Source organism: Mus pahari, chromosome 6, assembly GCF_900095145.1.
Source record: "Mus pahari chromosome 6, PAHARI_EIJ_v1.1, whole genome shotgun sequence".
Taxonomy (NCBI): Eukaryota; Metazoa; Chordata; class Mammalia; order Rodentia; family Muridae; genus Mus; species Mus pahari.
The window spans coordinates 38,441,074-38,460,023 of NC_034595.1; the positions used below are offsets into that span (position 1 = coordinate 38,441,074).

An 18,950-nucleotide genomic window follows, 5' to 3' on the forward strand; every position below is an offset into this window, starting at 1 on the left:
GTTGTTGTCCCCTTGGCTCATATTAACAAACATTCTACTCTATCTCCTTATCTTCTATTTTTCTCTCTTCTACTATGGAACATGTCACTACAGTTGACTTTTTCCCCATGTTTGACCCCTCGGGTGTCATCCTTGACCCAACTCCTCAAAGCCACCAAGACTGTCACTCACCAGGAGCAGCCCCTCTACCTTACTGGTTTTCCTTTCCTCTTGGGTCTAGACCCTTGCCCTTTTTTTTACTTGGGCCACGTGACAACCTTCCCCTATCTTCCTCCTTCGGCTCCAATTGCCTTGGTGTGTCCAGAGTAAACAGTGAATGAAAAGTCAGATCAGCTTGCCCAGTATCTTTAAATGTCTTCCAGACTAAACCCAGCTCACCCATGCAATTTACAAGTTGTCCCACACCTGCCCCCTGACTTATTCCCCACCCCTACCTACACCACATGTCAACCACAGGGCTCACTGAGAAGGATTCTTCTGTAGTGAACCTCCTACCTGTCTTCCATCCAACCTCTCACGTGGGGCTGGCATCTGTAGACGCACTCACCTTTCTCTGTGTTTCCAGAAACTTCTCCTAATATTCATCTCCCCTGCTCAGCCGTACAAAAAACCCATAAGGGAAAAAAATGTCATCTAGACACAAAGTCTTCACTTCTTTGCTATCTACTGTCAGTGCCCCCATTACGTTGAAGAGGAACAAAACAGTAAGACGGAAAAGACAGGATACTGTTCACCAAAATCATCACTTCCCAAATCACTGTACATCTATGACAGCCCCAGGTGGTCCCTGCCCATCATGCTGGCCATACCCAGCTGAGCCGGGCTATCCTGCCCACTGCAACAGTCTCTACTGCTTATTTCTCCATGATACCAGTTCCTTCAGAGACTAGCCGCTTCTTCCTGAATCCCATTTAGCCAAACAGGACAAGGGAAAAGCAGAATTTTCCCCTTAAAGGTACTTGAGTGAACAGCTCTGTCAATGGAAGGGAGAGAATTCCAGACAGGAAACATGAGGCTAAACACTAATAAAACCTATTTCCAGGCTGGAACCTGGGGCAGCATTACTGAGCCATGCCTGAGTAGCAAGGGTAACACGCTCCACTGTAAACTGTCTTGCATGAATTATACACGGGGTTGTCCATAAACCCAAAGCAGGGCCTGAGCATGCTTGGTGGGATGAAGGAGCATGGACGCCTAAGAATTAGTCTCCTTGGGACTGCAAGTGGGAAATGGGAGATGCTTTCTGCTGAGCTCCTAAAACACCCTCTTGGTACATCTCAAAATATGTCTTAGTAGCAAGAACAACAACTGCAGCCTGACCTGCCTTCCTAGCAGCCTCACTGTGGGCTAACAGAAAAGGGGAGCTAAGGGACCCCAGCATCTGGAAGTCAATTATATAGATGAGAGTTATGGAATAAACAGGCCGACAAGAAGCTAACAAGAAACCAAGGGTCAGGTTCACAGTTTTCACCTTCTTAGATTAAGGTTGTGACTTCTCACAACTCAACCAATTGCAGCAAGACACTAGGAGACACTAAGCCTCCATGAGCTGTCTGGACCAATGAAAATGGCTAAAACCCCATCTGAAAACCAGCTCACCTGAGAGTTATCTTCCATCTAAAGTTCACCTTCTGAAGAGAAAATACCTAACGGGCTGAAGTTTCTCTCCACTCCCAGGACTAAAGAGGCATTTTGAGGCCATCTTATCTTCAGTGATGGCTAACCAGGCTGTGGTCCCTCTGCACTTCTGAGAAATAGCAGAAGGTACCAAAAGCCATCATTGAAGAGCAAAGTTAGCTGTCCAAGCTTGCATGCTGAGGCCTCCCACCCCAGAGCTCTATGACTACCCTAAAAAGCCTACTTCTCCTCCAAGATGCCATTTTCCAAGGGAATCCAGACCTGCAGGCTAACAGCTGAAGCAGGCTCAATGCTCCATCTGCTGTTCACCCTTAGAAAGCTGTTAAGCAGTGTTCATAAGCTCACCAGCCCAGGGGCTAGCTTCAAGTTGCTCCTCAAAGACAGAAGCTGACGCACAAAACTTCATACTAAGTTTAGGAAATGGATTCATTACTGAATCTACTTCTGGGCAAAAGATTCAAATCCCGATATAAATGTGCATCTTTATTTGAATTTCATTTACCAGCTATAGAGAAGGCAAATAATTAGGGGGAGGAGACGCCTCTCCCCTTCAGGAGAAAGGATCATTTTTAAGTTTGAAGTTTGATTCATTTTTAATCTGGCCCAAAAATAGTCACCACGGCTTGCAAATGAATTTTATCAGAATGTATGTGTTTACTCATTAGATTTTTATGTTGGGAACATTCACTGAAACCTATCATTAGCCACAGCCTAACTGTCCCCAATCTCACATAATCTTACATCCTTCAAGTTCGTGGGGAAAAAAAAGTTATTTTATTCTACACAGAAATTACTTAAACTTAACCATTTGTTTTTCAATATTCAATGGCTTCTCTCTTCCTGTGGTACATTCCCCAGTGTTTAACCTCACTGTGATTCTGAATAAAGGAAAAAAAAAAAAAGGTCAAAGATCTAAGTTTTTTTTAGGTAGGTAACTATAAAAGCTACCCAGCATGGAAAGCCAAGAGTTAAACTAGAATTAAGTACTGGTTAAAGTGGCCCTGCTGAGGAAGTTATAGCAACTTCATTTCAAATCATTTGGCTACACTAAAGAAAGGTGTTGGGCATGAACAGAGAAAAAGGAAAGGGGAAATTACAGAATTGCTAACGAAAACCATTTGCCTGGAAGTGGGGAATGGAGAATTTTCACAGGAACCAAACAATGTTTACTTTTTTAAAATAATTTAATATTTATGCAAATTTCAAAAGGTATTATAGTAGCCGCCAGGGAATCAATCATGTTAAAATGGACTCTGTCTTAGGGGGTGAGGGGTGACTTCCTACTTGCCAAAGCAGACTGTCACCCTTTCCCTAAATCACCTGCTTGAACTCTTCATCCACAGACTATCTCCTATCCTGCATCCGTATCTTTCCCCAGCTGTCTCCTTTCTGACAGTATTTAAACTTGCCCCAGTCTCTCCCATATTTTAAAGAAAAATAAAATATTTTATAATTTGTAATTGGTTATTTTATTTGCATTTCAATTGTTCTCCCTCTTCCCAGTTTCCCCTCCACAAATCCCCTATCCCATCCCTACCCCCAACCCCTGCTTCTGTGAGGGTGCTCTCCCACCAGCCTCACCACCCTAGCATTCCCCTAAATTCCCCCTAAGCATCAGGCTTTCACAGGACCAAGGGCCTCTCCTCCTATTGATGCCCGACAAGGCCATCCTCTGCTATATATGTGGCTGGAGCCAGGAGTCCCTCCAGGTGTACTCTTTGTGGCTGTTTCATCCCTGGGAGCTCTGGGGGTTCTGGTTGGTTGACATTGTTGCTCTTCCTATGGGGGTTGCAACCCCCTTCAGTTCCTATAGTCCTTCCCCTAACTCCTCCACTGGGGTTCCCATGCTCAGAGGGTTGGCTGAGAGCATCCACATCTGTATTGGTCAGGCTCTGGCAGAGCCTTCAGAATATTTTATAATTTTTAAAACAAAATATTTTATACATTTTAAAAATATACATAGAGAGAAAAACTCTTCTCTTCAGAGCCTCTCTCCTTAGCCCCTCTCTCCTCTAGAAAGGGTCTCCATGACCTCCCTCCTCCCACACATTCCCCAACCACAGAACATGGCTCTACTGTTTATACTAGCCAAGGCATCTCTGAGCCAATCTCTGTCTCTCATCGTCAGCCTCCTGCATAGATAAATTAGTCGCGGGGTCTCTTCTCAGATTCCTGTTTTCGTTTCTCTCTCCTTGTCCCCAGTTAACCCTCTTCTCACGGCTTCTCCTCTTAACCATCTCCTCTTGTCCAGGTGGGGAGGTACTCTTTGCCTTATTTGGCTATTTTATTATTCCCATAGGTAATTTTCAAACTTCCCCAGGTCAGAAGACACCTTCTAAGGAAGCCATTACGTCATCTCAGGCAGGTCTGGAAAGATCCTTCAGCGGAGCTACAAAGCTGGATCCCGGCATCATCCCGGCAGCCAGCAGATGCTAGCACAACCACCCGGGATTCCAATTATACATCATTATCCCTCCTCTATCCTCAGTCCCTCCAATCCTGCTGCGGCAGAAGCTAACATCTGTCACCATTCCATGTAGACTAGAAGAAGCCCTGTTTAAACTATTCAACGGGACTAGAGTCGGCCCAGCCAATAGGTTCTGGGGCAGCGCCAGCAGGTGGGAGAAGAAATGGCCCTGGCTGAGTCTTTGCTCCTTCAGTTTCCATGAACTCCTTGTGAGTCACAGCTTCAGCCTGAAGGCAGTCACCAGCCTGTGCCAGATGAGGCAGCTAAAACCAGCCTTTGCCAGATTCTTTCTGTTCACTAATGAAAAAAAAAAAAAAAAAAAAAAAAAAAAAAAAAAAAAAAAAACAGAAAAGCAAAATGAGGCAGTCTTGGAAAGGAAGGTGCTAAAGCCAAAGTCCTGTATGTCGCTGGGCCTAGATCCCTGCTCATCCCACAACCAGAAGCAGGCTTCGGAATTAAGGATAACTGAATTGAAACGGAATGTGGGCTGCCACCCAAGACATGGAATTCACACTTTGAGCCTAGTCAAATTACCTGTCCAACAAACAAACAAACAGAAATGCTTTTCAGAAGAATGTGAAAAGGGAAACAATCCAGAGTCTCCAAATGCAACATTCACAATACTGTCCAGAACCAACACGAAACTACTTAACCCTCTGCAGGAAAACATGACCCACGAGCCTCAAGAAGAGCAGATGCTGAACCCAGCAGCGATCTCAAGAGCAGCTACTTTCACTATGCTTCATGAGAGAGGCCAAAATAAGGTCGTTACAAACTATAAAAAACCAGGAGCTAGAAAATGACACAAAAGTAAAAGCTATTATTAAAAAAAAAAAAAAAAAAAAACAACCAACAACAACAACAACAAATGGAAACTAAAAAAGCTAACGGCAGGCCTGGAGGTGCAGCCCTGTGATCCCCAAATTCCTGCTCTCAGATGGAGAATGAGAATCTGATCCCAAGTTCAGGCTAGCCTGGGATTCTGAGGGAGACCTCATCTCAAAGAAAAAAAAATCTAAAAAAACATATTAGCTGAGAAAAAATAATTCACTGGGCTTAGAGAGAGGAGGAAGGGGTCAGCGAATGTGAAGACAGAGCGATTAAAAGCTACCTCATCTCAACCAAAAGGGGAGACTGAGGCAGAGGAGCAGACGAACAGGAACGTAGATTCTTAATGAAATAATGGGCAAAGTGTCCACAAACTCCATCAAGGGTGCACGTCGAGGAAGCCAAGGCTCTCGGGGCTCCCCAGGCAAGCCTAGTGCTGAGAACCTTGTCTGGTCTTCATCAGGCCTCACCCCCACCCCCACCTACTCAGATAACTGCAGCCTTGAGTAACAGAGAATCCACAAAGAAAACCCACACAGTTCAACCAGCATGTCAAGACGACTCATTATCATTTCTTCCATCCTTCCTGGCTTTGGAAAAGGGTACCAAATGCCCTTTCTCTATTACTCTTCCTTTCTTAATCTCACTTATTTAGCAATGAGCCTTAAAAAATAAAACAAAACAAAAGAGTCTATACTAGTCATCCACCCCAACATCCCCTGCCTTTAAGCCAAATCCATCTCTCCTCCTCTCCTCTCCTCTCCTCCCCTCCCCTCCCCTCCCCTTCTCTCCCCCCCCTCTCTCTCTCTCTCCTTCCCCACAAGCATGCATGGATGAACCTCCAATGTACTCTGCCCACATCTCACTCCCTTTTAGAGTACTACATAACACTGCAGAAGCCGGCTTAGGCAACAGAAATATTGTCCCAAGTGGGATCCCAAGTCTTTCATCTAGTGATAGCCTAATGAGAAGCAAAGCTAGGAATGCAAACTTTCATCATAACTTGATGCTGGATCTAGCTGAACTAAAGGCAAGTCCTCTGCAGGAGAATTACCAAAGGCTGCAAAATTTTTAAAAGACAAAGAAAAAAAAAATTTTTTTTTTTCTCCAGTAAAAAGGACTGGAACTCTCAGGCATTCCCCTTCTGACACCTGCTTTAAATCCCCACAATTTATAGTCGGCAAGAGTTGTGTGCAGCTGTAACCAGGCCTCGTGCGGGGATGATAACCTTTCCAGAAGCCAGGTGGGGTTTGTGTCTGGACTTAATCACCAAACTCGGCCAAGCCGGGACACCAAATGACTTTTTCATGCAGCAGGTGGGAGTGTCGTGTCCAGCCTCAGACACTCTACAGGGTCCACCTGTAGATAAGGAAAGGAGTGGAGAGCCATGGGAGCCGAGGGGTGACAATCCATGCAGATGACACATCCCATACCCTAAAAGCCTCCGGGGAGGCAGGCTGCTTTGCATTCCTGAGAGTAGCTCAGCTTTTCCTCAGACTGTGAGGCAAGACAGCAGTGCGAGTGAGGTACAGCAGAGCAGCTGCCACTAGAGTTTGTGTGCCTGGCTTCCCTTCCAAGGAAAGGATAAAAGGGAAAAAAATCTGCTGTAAGCTTTCTCTCCAGCCTCAGGTTCCGGGCTTGAACATAGAACCTTACAGGTGATACACAAGTGCCCTGTGACAGAGGTACACCCCAGCTCCCAAGCTGGTCCCCCAACCCTCCCCCCATTAGTAACTGAATTCCACCCCTTTCTCTTTTTTTAAAGCTCTGTAATCCTTAATGGTATGGGAAATTCTTTCAGTAGCTAGGGACCTCTTGATATAAACTGGATTTATTGTTACTGTGGCTCTGGTTGAGGCGGGGCACCTGCTGGGAGATGGGTTTATTGTTATAAATGACACGGGCAAAGATAACTTAGCTCAGGTCAGAGATTAGTACTTTACATTAGGAAGGAGGAAAATATGAAGGGCTTCCACATCTGAGGGCCTCACAGCTGGGCAGTGGGACAGGGATCCTGCCTCAGAGGACGGATGTGTGTTTGCTCTCCTAAGATTTAGACATGAACAAGAGCATCTCGCAACAGTCAAGCCTCAATCGGTTTTCCTGTACTTCCAGGACAGAAAATACATTTCCGTCATAACGTTGCTAAAGTTAGTGCTTTTGATCTCAGAATAAAGTGCTCTTCCTTTCTTGAAAACTGGGTGTAAAGAGGTGACTACTGATCACCTGGGAGTAGAAAATGAAGTCTGAAGTCAGCTCCTGGTGCCGTGTTTAGCCCTTGCAAACCACTGCATCACACATGTGCACAGGACACTTCCTTGGCGTGGCCCGTGGTCTCTCAGAATAAGCAGCAAAGCTCAGGAGAAGCCCACAGTCTTTGCTGCAAGCTCTAGAGCCCTGGAGATGATGTGTTCTTAGCAAAATGAAGCCCAAACTATAAGGTTCAGGTTCACATCATTTAATAAGCTGTTGGTTGAAAGGAGCAGCTGTAAGTTGCACGATTCAAATGCACCAGGACCCAGAACCGCTATCCTCAAACCAGGTCATGTACAGTAACCGCTAGGCATCAGACAAATCCCTCAGCTGCCTGCCTTTCTCAAGATGTCCCTGTCCAGTAGTTCCTACCAAGCTCAGAAATCCCTTAACTTCATTCCTCCCCTTAGATGGCCTCCTGCCCTAACCTAGACATGGCTTCTATGGGTCTAAGCATACAGCACCTGGCTTTTAGATAAGAACACTTACAAGTCAAACTCTCAAGAGAAGAAGTTTCCATTATTTGGGGAAAAAGATGTCATGTTCCACCTCAGGCCAGCTGGAATCATTATTGAAACCACACAAAATTACCACGCAAGAGGTGAACCAGGGGAGGACATTCAGCAAGTTGTCCACGCATCTGTGCTACCTATATGCTGTGAGGGAACAAATGGGGTACACTGTTAGCTCCACAGCACAGAAATCCTGTCTTTTGGAGATGAGGAATAAGGAGACCAAGAACACACCAAGGTTCAGGTTTCTATAAGAGACTGACTGGCTGGACCTGAAATCCCACCCATCTGCATTCAAAGATGCTCCTAACACCACAGATGACTAAGCCAGGGATCACCATCAGGAGGCCACTAGCCAAACTGTCAATGGAAAATACATAGTCTTGTGAGCGCAGAACCCTCAGACTGAGCACTTCCCCCATCGCCCTAGCCATAAGGATCCCCAAGACACTGACAGAGGCAGTTCCGTGCCTACATGACCCTAGATCCTAGCAATCTCAACTTGGAAACCAACTAGAGCATAGCAGGATCAACTTAAAATTAAGTATGTTCTTTGCATATCTTGAATATTTGTGGGGTCTATAATTCAAAATCCATAGCGCCACAACAGAAGGGCCCATTCTTTATTACCAGTCTTTGTTTTCCAGCCAAGTTTTATGGAACGTTCCACAATTCCTTTTCCAGCAGCAGGCCCTCTCCTTCTATCTTTAACTTAACCACCTTTAAGTAATTTAGACAGACCCATTTAGACCTGACCCTCCACTTCAACAAGCAAGAATTGTCAGTAAGAGAGTGTTTGGTAAGAGTTGGTAAGAGTTAAGAAAGCTAACAACTACACGAATCTCTTTCAGAGCTATCTGTTACCTTAGCATTAAGGCACTAATGTCGAATTCCACACCGCACGCTGTTACCTTGACACGACACGATGCGTTACTAGTTTCAGGCCATCCATTTGTTTACCAGCAACCCTTTGCCCTCACCTGCATGTGGTCAGACCTTCCATTGGTACAGATGCTTTCCGGTAGGACCGCTCGGGCTTGAAGGAATTTCTGGGCAGGTAAGACTCATAGATGGGATAATTCTCGGTGTACTCAGAGAGAAGACATGGTTTCTCTGTTTTATCATAAATCTTCGTAGGAAGATGTGGACAGCGATGCCGCCTACAAAAGATACATGGGGAGTTTGCTTCGTTACTTTCTTGACAGGAATACATGCAGTCTGAAAATCCTTGTCCTCCAAAATGTCATGCAGACCGGCTTCTGCCATTAAAATTCAGAATTCGACCTTCCTTTCCTCCATTTCACCATGTACATGTCAAAACCTAAAAGATCGCCTCAACCGTTTAATCGAAATATGTGGATCATAAAAATTACATGCAAGCATGGCTGATGTTCAATTGTCAATTGTCACACTGCTTGTGGAAGTGTTTAAAATGGTCTATACCGTACTAAATGACTTTGGTGTCCAACCCTTCGGTGGGTCACCATACCCAACTGCCCTTCTGAGAAACCCGAGGTAGAAATTGATCAGGCAGCTTCCAGATCCCCGACACAGGAGTTCCCCTGTTATCCTTGGTCAGAAGCTGGACATGTCCTTGGCCCCCGTCCTGGTCACAGGCCAGGAATGCCAGATAAGGGTTCTGGTTTGCTATTTCTCTCCTCCTGAGTGGGCACCCCTTCCTGGAAGCTTCACACATTAGGGTGCAACCTAAACCCCAGTGCAGCTACCAGTCCCCTCTGGTGAACAGCTTTGGAACTGGACCTCTGGGTCAACTTCAGCTCATGATCTTAGGGTCTCAGCTCTTACAGTGGGAGAGAAAAAGAATGTTAGGTAACTACATGAGGATCAGAACCCTGAAGGTCATTGAGGTTCACCCTAGACCCTGTCTGTAACACTAGAAAGGAAAACATCACAGGCGTCCCTCCTCATCCCCCCCTGTCAAAAGAAGGAGCTATACTTGTACTTGGTGGAAACAGCCAATCATCTCCAAAACGTAGAACAATAAATAGGACCCATCCCTCCCTTAGGAATCAATCCAGAGAGTTGGAAAGATGGTTGAGTGGTCGTCAAGAACACTGGCTGCTCTTCCAGAGGACCAGGGTTCAATTCACGGTACTTACGTGGCAGCTCACAACTGCCCGTAACTCGTTTTAGAGGCTCTGATACTTTAACAAACATAGATGCAGGGGAACAAAAATCAGTCCAGTTGGGCCTGTCAATCACCTAGCCGGGTGTCTATGGAACCACCCCTCTCAAGCAGATTTATCAGAAGACATGCTAAAGAGATGAGAGGAATGATTATCCCCCTTAGTGAGATACCGTGTTCTCCCTTCCCAGAAGCCCCTCACTTTCCGACAGCTGCTTACAGAGCCTCCCTCGTGGCTCCACTGCTAAGCCCTCCTGCTTCCCTAAGTATAACCTCTCCTTTTCCTACTTTTCTTTCAGAACCTGTCCAGAAGCCTAAGCATGCCTTCCCTGACCCTCCAGGCATTTCTCTTCTCTCTCTCAAGGCCTTACTCCCTTTCAGCCACACTGCTGTTTGCTAACCTCCAATGCAAAAGGCATGGCTTCTACTCCTCCCCTTCCCTATCTCCTGCCAAGATTCTATTCTCCCCAACAGATGCGCTCCAAGGCTCTGCTCTGGGCCAAACTGGTGTGATTTCTAACTGGGCTCCTGGGTCAGTTCAGAGAATCACCACTGCATACAAGTGAAATCATGCCGCTAAATCATGCCTGATTCCTTTAATTTCTATTTATATGTTCACATGGCATATGCCCATGTGTGTGTAAATGCACACTCATGCATGCAGACAGAGGCCAGAGTGGAAGTCAGGTACGTATCCCATCAATTTTTCTCCTTGTTTTTTTGAAACCAAGTGGCTGGCCATCTCTGTCCCCCAACCTGGAATGACAAGCATGAGCAGCCACACCCAGCGTCACGTGGCCGTTGGGGATTCAAACCTAGGTTCTTGGACTTGCACAGAAAGCACAGCTGCTCGCCGAGCCGTCTGCCCCGTCCCTACCTCAGTTTGGAAGTTTACAGAACCTATAGCATAGCAATTCTGCTCATCTGCTCTTTCCAGTCTCATCTCAATCACATCCTCAGAAAAACACGCCCTGGTCATCGTAAACCCAAAGACATTCGTTACCACCCTCCATCTTCCTGTCAAGTGCCCATCCACTTCCTCCCCTCAACCTTCATTTGCTCACTGCTCACCTTGTCTTCCAGCCTCGGGACCTTTAGCTAACTCACTGCTACATCCCTGATACCTAATAGCCTGACTAGCACATAGTGAGCATTTGGAAAATAATGATCGATTGAAAGACTACGTGTAAAAATTAAATGACTTATAAATGAATACCATTTAAGCTGTAATTTATAGTGAGCCTTTCCCACTTTACATACATGTTAAAAAAAAAAAAATGAAACTCTCTACTGATAGATGGCCAAAGGGCAGCTGTTGTAACTTCCAGAAACTAAATAAGTAGTATATAACTTATGTGTGTATGCACACACAAAGTCTAAGAGACAACAGGTCATCAGATATAAATATCTCAAGACAGAATTCTCAATGATTTCAAACTTAGACATACCAAGAAATAACACATTTTAACTTTAAAAAAAAAAAAAAACTAGGTCTTGTTATATAGCCCTGAATGATCTCAAATTCAAAATCTTGCTTTAGCCTCCCAAGAGCAAAGATCACGGGTGTGTGTCAGCACACACAGCTTATTTTTATATTTTAATTACAGAAATCAAGACAACACTCTGGGATAGCACATGGGAAGCAGGAACAACGAGCAGAGAGACCAGGAGTTTGTGGCAGCTCAGTGTAAGCCATTTCTGTCCGTGAGGATTCAGGAGAGCAGAAGCTCTCGTTCTTTGCAGATAAAGATGTGAAAGTGGTATAATGTGCCTGTACTCAAAATGCACAAGGAGAAGAAACTCAAACTTGGAGCCCACCTGAGCTACATGGAGGGACCCTGTCTCACTAAAAGTAAATAGATGGTAGACAGACATAAATATTTTGAAATACACAACTAGAAGAACAGGCTTTGTCCTTACTGGTTTGTTTTGCAGTGCTCTAGATAGAGCCCTAAGCTGCCTTGTGACTGAACTAAACCCCTAGCCCTCGGCTACTCAGTTTTCTGTCAAAGCTACATGGGGTCTCACTAAATAAGAATCACCCTCCTGAGCGTGTACCCAATTGAAAAGTTGACGTGTATACTTTAACAGCCACTAACTAAAGGTGGTAGATGAACAGATAAAGTGTAGAACATCCAGACTCCAGCCGGGGAAGCAGACCAATGCTCTGCTCAGCCATCGTCACAGAAGCTCTCTCCTGCAGCAAATGGGAAGAAACACAGAGACCCACAGGCAGACATTACGAATCAAGTGAGAGACCTTGGAACGCTCAGGCGTAAAGGAGATGCTTTTAAAGGGGAGCCTCAGGAAACCCTGAGGAAGAGGAGACAGAAAGAGCGTAAGAGCCAGAGGGGATGGAAGACAGCAGAAGAACAAGCTCCTCTAAGTCACCATGATCAACGCTCATGTGAACTTGCAGAGACGGAGGCAGCATGCACAGGGCCTGCATGGGTCTGTGCCAGGTCAAGCAGATATAACTCAGAGTTACTTGGGAAAAGGGAGCCTCTTTGAAGGATTGCCTCAAATCAAGCCCTGTGGGTGTGTCTGTGAGACACTGTCTTGATTGATGATTGACTTGGGAGGGTCTAGCCCACTGTACGTAACACCATCCCTAAGTACATGGGGCTGGGTAGTATTTAAAAAAAATTATCTGAGCCAATGAGCAAGCCAGAAAGCAGCATTCCTCCAGGGGCTCTGCTTTGAGTTCCTGCCCTAGCTTCCCTCAGTGATGGACTGTGGCCTGGAATGTGAGCCAAATAAGCCCTTTCCTCCCTAATTTGGTCAGAGTGTTTTATCACAGCAACAGAAAACAAATGAAAACATAGGAGATCTAGACATTTGTAAAAATCAGCAGAACTAAGGCACAGGGTGTGATATCAGCACTCAGGAAGCAGAGGTAGAAGAATAGCACATAAGGGGCCAGCCTAGGCTTTATAGTAAGGCTCCATCTTAAATGCCGGAACAAAACCAGAAGTAAGAATACAGAAAGCACTTGCTTTGGTTGGTTGGTCAGTAGTGTTTGAGGCAGGGTCTTGCTCTGTGGCACTGGATGGTCTCTAACAAAGTTAAGCATCCTTCTGCCTTGACCTTGTCAGTATTATACCTGTGTGATCCCACCACACTTGGTAAAAAAATAATGTAAGATAATGAGAGCTGGGGTAGACAGATCAGTGATGGGACTGATTAGCATATAAGAAGTCCTAGGTTCAATTTCAAGCACCAGTAAATAATACATATGCATATATACAATATATATTTAATATATTTATTAAATAGATGTTTAATATCCTTATTAAATGTAAATGTACTTATATTTAATATATTTATTTACTTGATGTTTAGATATTTAATTAACTGATTAGCATATAAGAAGTCCTAGGTTCAATTTCAAGCACCAGTAAATAATACATATGCATATATACATTATATATTTAATATATTTGTTAAATAGATGTTTAATTAAATGTAAATGTACTTATATTTAATATATTTATTTACTTGATGTTTAGATATTTAATTTTAATTAATTAATATTGAGTATGATTTAATAAGAGTCATTTTTGTTTATACCAAAATTGATTTATTTACTTATCATATGACAACACTGATACAAAATGTTAATAAAAAGAAAACTAGAGGCAGGCATGATGGCGCACGCCTTTAATCCCAGCACTCGGGAGGCAGAGGCAGGCAGATCTCAACAACAACAAATAAAAAGAAAACTAGAGGCAGGCATGATGGCGCACGCCTTTAATCCCAGCACTCGGGAGGCAGAGGCAGGCGGATTTCTGAGTTCGAGGCCAGCCTGGTCTACAAAGTGAGTTCCAGGACAGCCAGGGCTACACAGAGAAACTCTGTCTCGAAAAACTAAAAAAAAAAAAAAAGAGAGAGAGAGAGAAAACTAAGTACATCAGAAAGAATGTATGGGACTCTGAGCTACCTAATTTCCTGTAACTCTAAGAATTTTCTGTAATTTTGTCCTAGAGAGCAGTATGTCGCTTTTTTAAGGGTTAAAAGGTAAGTAGGCTGTGTCCCAGACAACGGTAGTCTAGTTGCCCCCTGCTGTTAATTCAACAGTTTACAGACACATTGCGCTTCCACCGCTCTTCCATACATCTCTCTCTAATCATATGTGAATAGCAAGTGCTTTTACATAACATCCCTGTTCATTTCAGTTTCATTTGTAAGGCTGAAAAATAGAAAAAGCCTTAAGATGTTATCTTGATTGCTGTTCATTTTTATCATAAAAACCTTTGACTCATGGTAAATATTTGATATATAGTCTCCCAGCTTATGGATACATTCCAAAACCACTGCCAGATGCCTGAAGCCATAGTCAATGTTGAACCCTATTTGTACTATATTTATGTGATCCATACTTACCTAAGTCTAAGTTTAATTTGTAAATCAAGCACAGAAAGGGGTTATAAAGAGGCTAGCAATAACTGTGAGTATAGATCTCAGTGACCTCAGCATATGACACTTTTTCTTCATTAAGTTGAGAACTCACCTTTGCGCTTGAGGAAGCACCTTACTGGCTGCTTTGGTGTATCCGGATGCTCTGATACTTTGGGACTATTATTAGGTAATATAAAGATTGCTGTGTATAATCCTTTCAATACCACAAATTGATCTGATAGATGAACACTTAGCTAAACATTGGAGGGCAAGCAGCCGAGACAGAGTGGAAGCACTGGATAAAGTGATGATTAGCAAGCTGGAGATAGATTTAATCTCACTACTCAGAAGGGCACTAATTTTAACTTAGGAGTGACTTCTAGAATCTTCCACTTAATATGGCCTTACTGTATTTAACTGTGAAGTTACTGAAAATGCAGAGAAACCAGGATAAGGAGATCGCTGTATTCCTGTTTACAAGGAGGTCTTCCACAGACCCTATATACTTTATGGTGTTAAATGATCAACAGAACTTTCTTTAAGCACACATCGTTATCATTTAATGTATAATATTGATCACATCTTATGCACATTCATAAAATAGTTAATAGCCATTGCATAGATGAGTTCACTCTAGAGAGAAACTAGGGTTTTCAAAATAAATGCTTCCCACTGTATATAAAAGATATTATGTTCATTCCTGTGTTCATAATCAATCCAGTTATCTGAGTTCTCACTTTACGCCAACCATTTTTAGGACTCCTACAAACCTCAAACCAAAAGCCAGGAAGTTCAGCTTAGCAAAAATGGCACTGCACATATAGTTCACTCACACACTCTTGAGAGAAAAGTCAAGATCTCACTAAGCCTAGCTTGAGTCAGGCGTTTTCAGTCTAACGAACTCTACAGGCAGAGGCATCTTTTCCGGCTTCAGAGGCCCTGCCTTTTAAACCAGTGAAATGTTCCTTTGGGCCTGCTGCTATTTCTCTTATATGCAGTATATTATAACCACTTATTCCAAAAAGAAAAATAAATTTAATGGCAAAATTCTACAATGTGGTCTATATCTTAAAGTGAATTTCAATGTGGCAATAAGCTTCCATACAGATTGAAGTTCCATTAAAGGAAATGTGTACTGACATACATTTGTTAAACAGGTTTTATTTACCAGACTTATGAGTTAACTGAATATTCATTTTACTTTAAAATATCAAAAACTTTTGCTCTAAAATGTTTCATTTGGCAAGATATTCCAAAATTTGCAATAGTGGCACTTACAGCCTAGATGTAACCAACAGCTGTCTAATTAGACTTAATTCCACTCAACAGGAGGGAATTCATACCTGGAATTTTTCAAGATTTACAAACCTAGCTCATTTCTTGTGGGTGAGGAGAATTCACTATTGCCAATTTCCTAAACCAGTGTAACTCCCAACTACACTCTAAATCCTTATTTGTATCTCCACAGACAAATGTAGCTCTCCCCTTTCACCAAAGAAGCTTCTCTTATAGAAGACAGAAGCCATTACAAAAATATATAACTGGGGGTGGAGAGATGGCTTAACAATTAAGAACACTTATTCTTACAGAGAGCCAGGTTTGGTTCCCAGCACTCACATGCTGGATGCTCGCTATTAATAACTACAGTCCCAGAGAACCTGATATCCTCTTTTGGCCTCTCCTAGGACCAGGCATACACATGGAAACATATGTACATGCATACATACAGGCAAAACACTCGTACACATAAAATAAATCAAAAGACAATTTTGGAATCCACACCTGGTCAACATGCAGGGGGAAAATGTCTATGGAGTGCACATCCCCGGTTAATACATCTACTACTTAACCCTACACCTAAGATTCAGGGAACATTGGTTCATAAGGTAAGAGAAAGGTTGTAAAAGCCAGAGAGTCAGGATATCTCCCAAAAGGTAGAATCTTCTATATATGGTAGGAAAGCCATTAAATCTTAACAACGCAGTTTCTTAAACATGACCTGCACATGATACCACCAGTTAACATACCAACTTGGATAAGAGAATTTTCACGAGGCTCTACCACTAGATGAGGAGCTATAGGTAAATAGTGGTGGCCGAGAGAGAATCAGCCTTCTCTCTGGTTGAGCTACTTGAGAGCTTGTCTGATCTCAACTGCTCAACCCTAACCACAAGTACATACAAACAACAATAAATTGATTCAGCAGTGTGTGTGTGTCACAATAATAATTCAATATAATTAGCCATAAATCTGAGAGGGAGTCAGAAGACATGGGAGGAGTCAAAGGGAGGGGAGAGAGGGGGAAATACTATAAATGTAGTACTCATGTATTATACTTTTAAATTTTTAAGTGAAAAGTAAATGTTTCGTGGTCTAAGTTTGCTCATATCTCCTTCATCTGCCTGTAGCATAACACAGCCTGAGATCTCTCAAGACTCTGAGATCCATGTATTTGATCATCTACCTGCCCTTGGGATAAAGACTAAGTCTGATGTCTCTATCCTGGAAGCTAGCCTAGCATCTGACAAATTCAAGTAATAGTTGAATGGGAAACAGAAGAAAGGCACTACATAGGAGGAAGAACTGCTAAAAGAAAAATATGTTCAGGGTTGAAGAAATGGTGGTTGTTAAGAGCACTTGCCGCTCTTGAAGAAGACCCAAATTCAGTTCCCAGTATGCATGTCAGGCAGTTCACAATCGCTTCTAACTCCAGGAGATCTGATATCCTTTTCTGGCCTCCAAGGGTGCCCGCATCTACACAGACCGACAGACAAACAGACAGGCAGGCAGGCAGGCTGATACCTGAGGCATACATGTACTTGAAAAAAAATATTTACAAGTCACCAGGAAAATAAAAATGATCCCTGTGCTCCATCTACAGCCTAAATATACAAAAGATTTAGATTCTTGGTTTTGTGGGATCTAAGCACATTTGTAGATCACCATTCCTGGGACATTTGAAAGTAGGTTTGATGACCATGAACCAAATTCCCGAAAGTCCTTCTAGTTGGGGCACTTGTGTCATTGAACAGCTGCCTTGGCCACCTTGCTCTGGTGCCTACTCACAAAATCCCAGATGGAACAAACAGTGGAGGATGAGGGGTGTAAAACCAAGAGGGCAAAGGGGGTCTTAATTCAGCAGAACTCTCTAAAGTCTTTCCACTTGAGAGAGAAAAAGAAACAATCCTAGCTTACTCCGACACCTGGGAAAGGGTGTAGTAGAGACTTGACGAAAGTCACAAGAAAATTAATAATAGCTAATTCTGAGCACTGGCTCCAAACTAGATTCAGAACTTTAAAACTGAGAAGGGGTATGAAAAATATTCAACCCAATGACTCATACGCAGATAACAATATTGCAGCTCAGAATAATAGACACAACCCAGCTGTGGATACAGTGCAGGTCCTATCATAAGGCACTCCCCCAACATGCATCTGGCCCAAGCCATCTGTGACTCAGGTTACCCTACAATGGATGACAGGAGTTAGAATGGTTCCCTTGAATAACGTCATTCACTAGAAATAAAATACAAACCACGTATGTCACCTTACGTCCGTTGGTCACATTAAAATGGTATAAAGAAACAAGGAAAGCTTTACTTACTCAGCTTTTTCCATAATATTTCATTTCAACAAACCATCAGTATAAAAATTATTGTGCTATTTTATACTCTTCAAAATCCAACATTTATTGTACATTTATAGTATATCTCAGTTTAGACTAGCCACATCTCAAGTGCTCAGCAGCCCCGTGTGATAGTAGCTTTCATACTGGAAAACACAGATCTAGAATCTGACAGTTCAAAGAAGCTGCCAGCACACATAGGTTCTCAGTGCTTACTATAAATGTGGCTGGACACAAATGCTTACAAATATTTGTAAACCATCCCTGATGGTTCATTCCCATTTTCTCAGAACTTAAGAGTCCAAGGCCACCTTCATCTGCAAAGCAAGTTCGTGGCCAGCCTAAGCTACATTAAACCTGTCTCAAGAAAGAAAATTTTGTTTTCTAATTTGCAGTTTGCTTCTTGAGTTCTCTAAAATGCCTTCATGTGGCATAGTCAGAAATACTAAAAGACGTGGAAATGAAGTTCTCCCATAGTTTAAGCTCAACCCACGGCTTTGAGCTACCACTCGATGAGCCTGTATCACTCCCTACATTAGCTCTTCTCCTCTACCCTCACTTATACAAAATGCTTCCTTTCAAAGGTCCACTCTAGATGCCACCACATTTAAATATGTTAATTGTATGTTGTGTGAAAGAAGGGAGCCACAGCATGTGTGTGCAGATCAATGAACAACTTACAGAGTCTGATCTCTCCTGTGTTGATAGGGGCTCCAGGGATCAAACTCAGGTGGCCAGGCTTTCGCAGCAAGTATCTTTTACCCACAGAACCCTCTTACTAACCCTCTCCCCCCCAGCTCTCCTCAGGGTTATTGATGAGACCACTGGACACGGTCACTGACTCTGACACCCCTGCTCAGACACTAAATAGTACTATGTTCCTCTTTTTCATTTTTGCCATTTTGACTTCTCATCATCTAACATTTTCTATTTTTCATTGATATCACAATTGTATATGTTTTATGGGTTATAGACTATTTCTTTTTTTAATTTATTTATTATTATTTTCTTTATTTACATTTCAAATGCTATCCCGAAAGTTCCCTATACCCCACCCCCACCCCTGCTCCCCTACCCACCCAC

The 18,950-nt window shown here is 43.1% G+C and overlaps 1 protein-coding gene across 2 annotated transcripts in view; it reads right to left on the reverse strand.

The window, feature by feature from the left end:
• Positions 1-18,950, reverse strand: part of Saxo1 (stabilizer of axonemal microtubules 1) — a 95,168-nt gene that overhangs the window by 16,624 nt on the left and 59,594 nt on the right. For both annotated transcript variants that reach the window (XM_021201168.1, XM_021201169.1), the window contains exon 2: positions 8,679-8,858. In XM_021201168.1, coding sequence (XP_021056827.1) covers positions 8,679-8,858 — 180 coding nt within the window. The remainder of the gene's footprint in view (positions 1-8,678; positions 8,859-18,950) is intronic.